The sequence below is a fragment of the Cotesia glomerata genome, linkage group LG4 (genome assembly GCF_020080835.1).
Source record: "Cotesia glomerata isolate CgM1 linkage group LG4, MPM_Cglom_v2.3, whole genome shotgun sequence".
Lineage (NCBI taxonomy): Eukaryota > Metazoa > Arthropoda > Insecta > Hymenoptera > Braconidae > Cotesia > Cotesia glomerata.
In genome coordinates, this window is record NC_058161.1 from 27,525,572 (window position 1) to 27,528,458 (window position 2,887).

The 2,887-nt window shown below is 29.1% G+C and overlaps 1 protein-coding gene across 1 annotated transcript; it reads left to right on the plus strand.

Annotated features, from left to right (window-relative positions):
• Positions 1–1,423: 1,423 nt before the first annotated feature.
• LOC123262488 lies at positions 1,424–2,492 on the plus strand. The gene is made up of 2 exons (XM_044724729.1): positions 1,424–1,642; positions 1,718–2,492. The coding sequence occupies exons 1-2, from the start codon at positions 1,538–1,540 to the stop codon at positions 2,216–2,218; spliced, it is 606 nt and encodes a 201-aa protein (XP_044580664.1). The 5' UTR covers positions 1,424–1,537; the 3' UTR covers positions 2,219–2,492.
• Positions 2,493–2,887: the final 395 nt, after the last annotated feature.

A 2,887-nucleotide genomic window follows, 5' to 3' on the forward strand; every position in this document is an offset into this window, starting at 1 on the left:
TCAAGTGTACAAACAGCATAGTTATGATTTTTACAACAATAATAATATTAATAGAAAATTTGAAGAAAAGAGACGCCACGATACTAGTGAGAATTTTGGTGGTAAAAAGGGTTTTAATCCTGATTCTATTATTATTGAAGGTGGATTTAAGCCTATTATTAAGGACAGTTTTGATGGAGATAAATTTGTTAAGAAAGCTAATGGTAAATTGAATAGTAATAGTAATAATAGTAATAATAAACGATACCACAATGAAAAACAGAATTCAAATTCAAATTTCAAAAAATTCCCGCCGTTTCTCAGCAATACAGTTCCTGGGAATACCCAGCAGAATAATCAAGGCTACTCGGCCAAGAGCTATGGAAATTCTAACCCCAATCATCTACGAACGCAGAGATCGGTTGATAATCAAAATAATGGTGATAGAGTAGCTAGTACCGGTGGAATAAATATGACTAATGTAAATTGTATTGTTTTAATGGTTATTATGTATTATGCCATTTGAAATTATTCTTTTCATGTGGTATTTATTCGTTATTATTATGATTATTATTTATTATCTATTTATTTATCAAATGCTTAATTAGTATTGCTCAACTAAAACGTTAAAAAGATTATTGCAGATTCTATTATTTATTGTTGTTGTTGTAACTGTTAGCGTTAAATGATCATGTTCTAATTAACTGTAAGACGTTTTGTAAATAAAATAAAACAATAACTTTTTAAAATTAAAAATGATTTTTTTAAATAAAAGAAAAATTGTTCTTTTAATTTACTTGTCACCATATCCAATTTTTTATAATGATACAAAAATTAACACTGACAATTTTTGATATCTTTGACTACTAAATTATTATAAAAAAAAATTTCATATGAAAAAATTAAAAAAACGGTTGACCCTAAAGGCCATCCCTGCAACTTCCCGGTAATTCCATACCTAAGCGCTTAAAATTGCACTTATGACGTTCTGCATGCCAAAAGGAAGTATATTTTGAGAAACGCACTTTTGGCATTAGTAATGCGATATATTGTTCATAAAAAACTAGTGTTTTTTTTATTAAAAAAAAGTATGGTTCTATTGAAAATTATTAACATATTTAAAAAAAAAAACTGTAGAGTAACTCAATCACATAAAATAATGTCTATAATTTTATATTTATTTATGTCAAAATATAAATATCAACATGTTGTTTGATCGTAGGCAGACTATTTGATTACAATTGTGTGAAATGATTGTGATTGCGTTTTATAATGACAGCTTAGTCGATGTCCTGTTTGATAGGGAACGTAGTCAGGAATTATCGAAAAACTTTGAATAGAAAACTGTCACTTTGAAACTAGATAGCGAACCACTTCCGTATTCTTTTTTATAAATAATAAAAAAGTTCGACGCTGGTTGAGTAAATACAGTATTTAGTAGTAAATATAAACACAACATAATACAAAGTAATACAATATTTACTGATAAGAAAATATTCTGAATTCAATCATCAATTGAACTTTGTCTGTGCAAGTGTTAACAAGAATAATTGTTATAATGAAAACACTTATAGTAGTCGTCGCTGTGCTGATTCAAAATTTAGCGATTGCAAAAATAGAGGTCGCATCTAAAGATGGATTAACTTTGTTTAACAACATGCTGGTAAATTATCTTCATCAATTATCATAAATAACGAATACCTGATGGTTAATTTTAATTAATTTTGTTCAAAATTAGGGAGATTTGTTCAACAATTGCGCAGCCGAATTTGGAACCATCGGATTCTGGGGGGACGATGAAATTTTTCGAAAACTAGATGACGAAACCGATGCTGATATTGTTCTGCTGAATAACTCTACATTATTTTATGAAGCGTCTGTTCGAAGAATGAAATTTTTTATAACAGTTATTAAACGTAACATGGTAGTGCCCTCGATTGTTTTATCAACGAATACATCGACGATTCAAATAGAAACCATGTTTCTATATGTAAAAGATGATTGTACCAAAGTGATAATTGAATATGAATCGTTTCAATTTTTATTTGAAAGTTCGAAAATTTATTATTGTTGCAAATCTCCCGGACAAAGATCGATTGATATACAAACTATAAATACATACTCAGACTACGCGCCGGAATTTTGGAAAAAACATGATCAAATTATTACTAAAGATGGTAAAGTTTGGACTGGGTTTAAAGCTCAATATTCTGAAGAAACTAGACGTTATTATGGTTAGTACTATCAAATACACACTGAAAAAAATTAACTCAATTCAAGAGATAAACTGTTGAATTTATTAGTCAAATTTTTCTGGAAAACTTTCTGTTGTTCTTAGAGTTTTAATTTATTAATTCAACAGATGATGTCTTGAATTAAAAAAAAAATCTGGAAAACGGTTGATCCTACAGGCCATCCCTGGAACTTCCCGCTATGTACGAGTTCAAAACGCTCGAGAAATCATCTATTCCGACGTTTTGAGCTTTTCGAGCTCAAAAATACAACTGTTATACTTTTTCAAGCTCAAAAATCTAATGGTTATTAAAAACATGCTTTTTTGAAAATTTTCAATTACGATATCTTCCGATCGAATCAGTCATTTTTGATGAGGCTTACAGCATTCGACGCAGTTTTTCAAGCATAAAAAGATTTTTCATTACCGATGAAACGATTTGACGTAAAATTTTGAAGTTATGTTAAGAAAAAACTTTTTTGAAATTTTTAAAAACGAATTATCTCAGAAACGATTTAGCCGATTTTGACGAGATTGGCGGTATCCAATGCAATTTTTTAAGTACTAATAGTTATTATCTTACATCGGAAACGTTCCGATAAAAAATTTTGAAGTTATTTGACATCACTTTCTTCGATATTTTTCGTCAACGATATCTCCCGAACGAACGAATCG

Excerpts from the sequence above, each read along its gene's own strand:
- LOC123262488 (XM_044724729.1), top strand. The coding sequence starts at position 1,538 with ATGAAAACACTTATAGTAGTCGTCGCTGTGCTGATTCAAAATTTAGCG. Across the intron at positions 1,643-1,717 it reads CTTTGTTTAACAACATGCTG|GGAGATTTGTTCAACAATTG; the intron begins GTAAATTATCTT and ends GTTCAAAATTAG.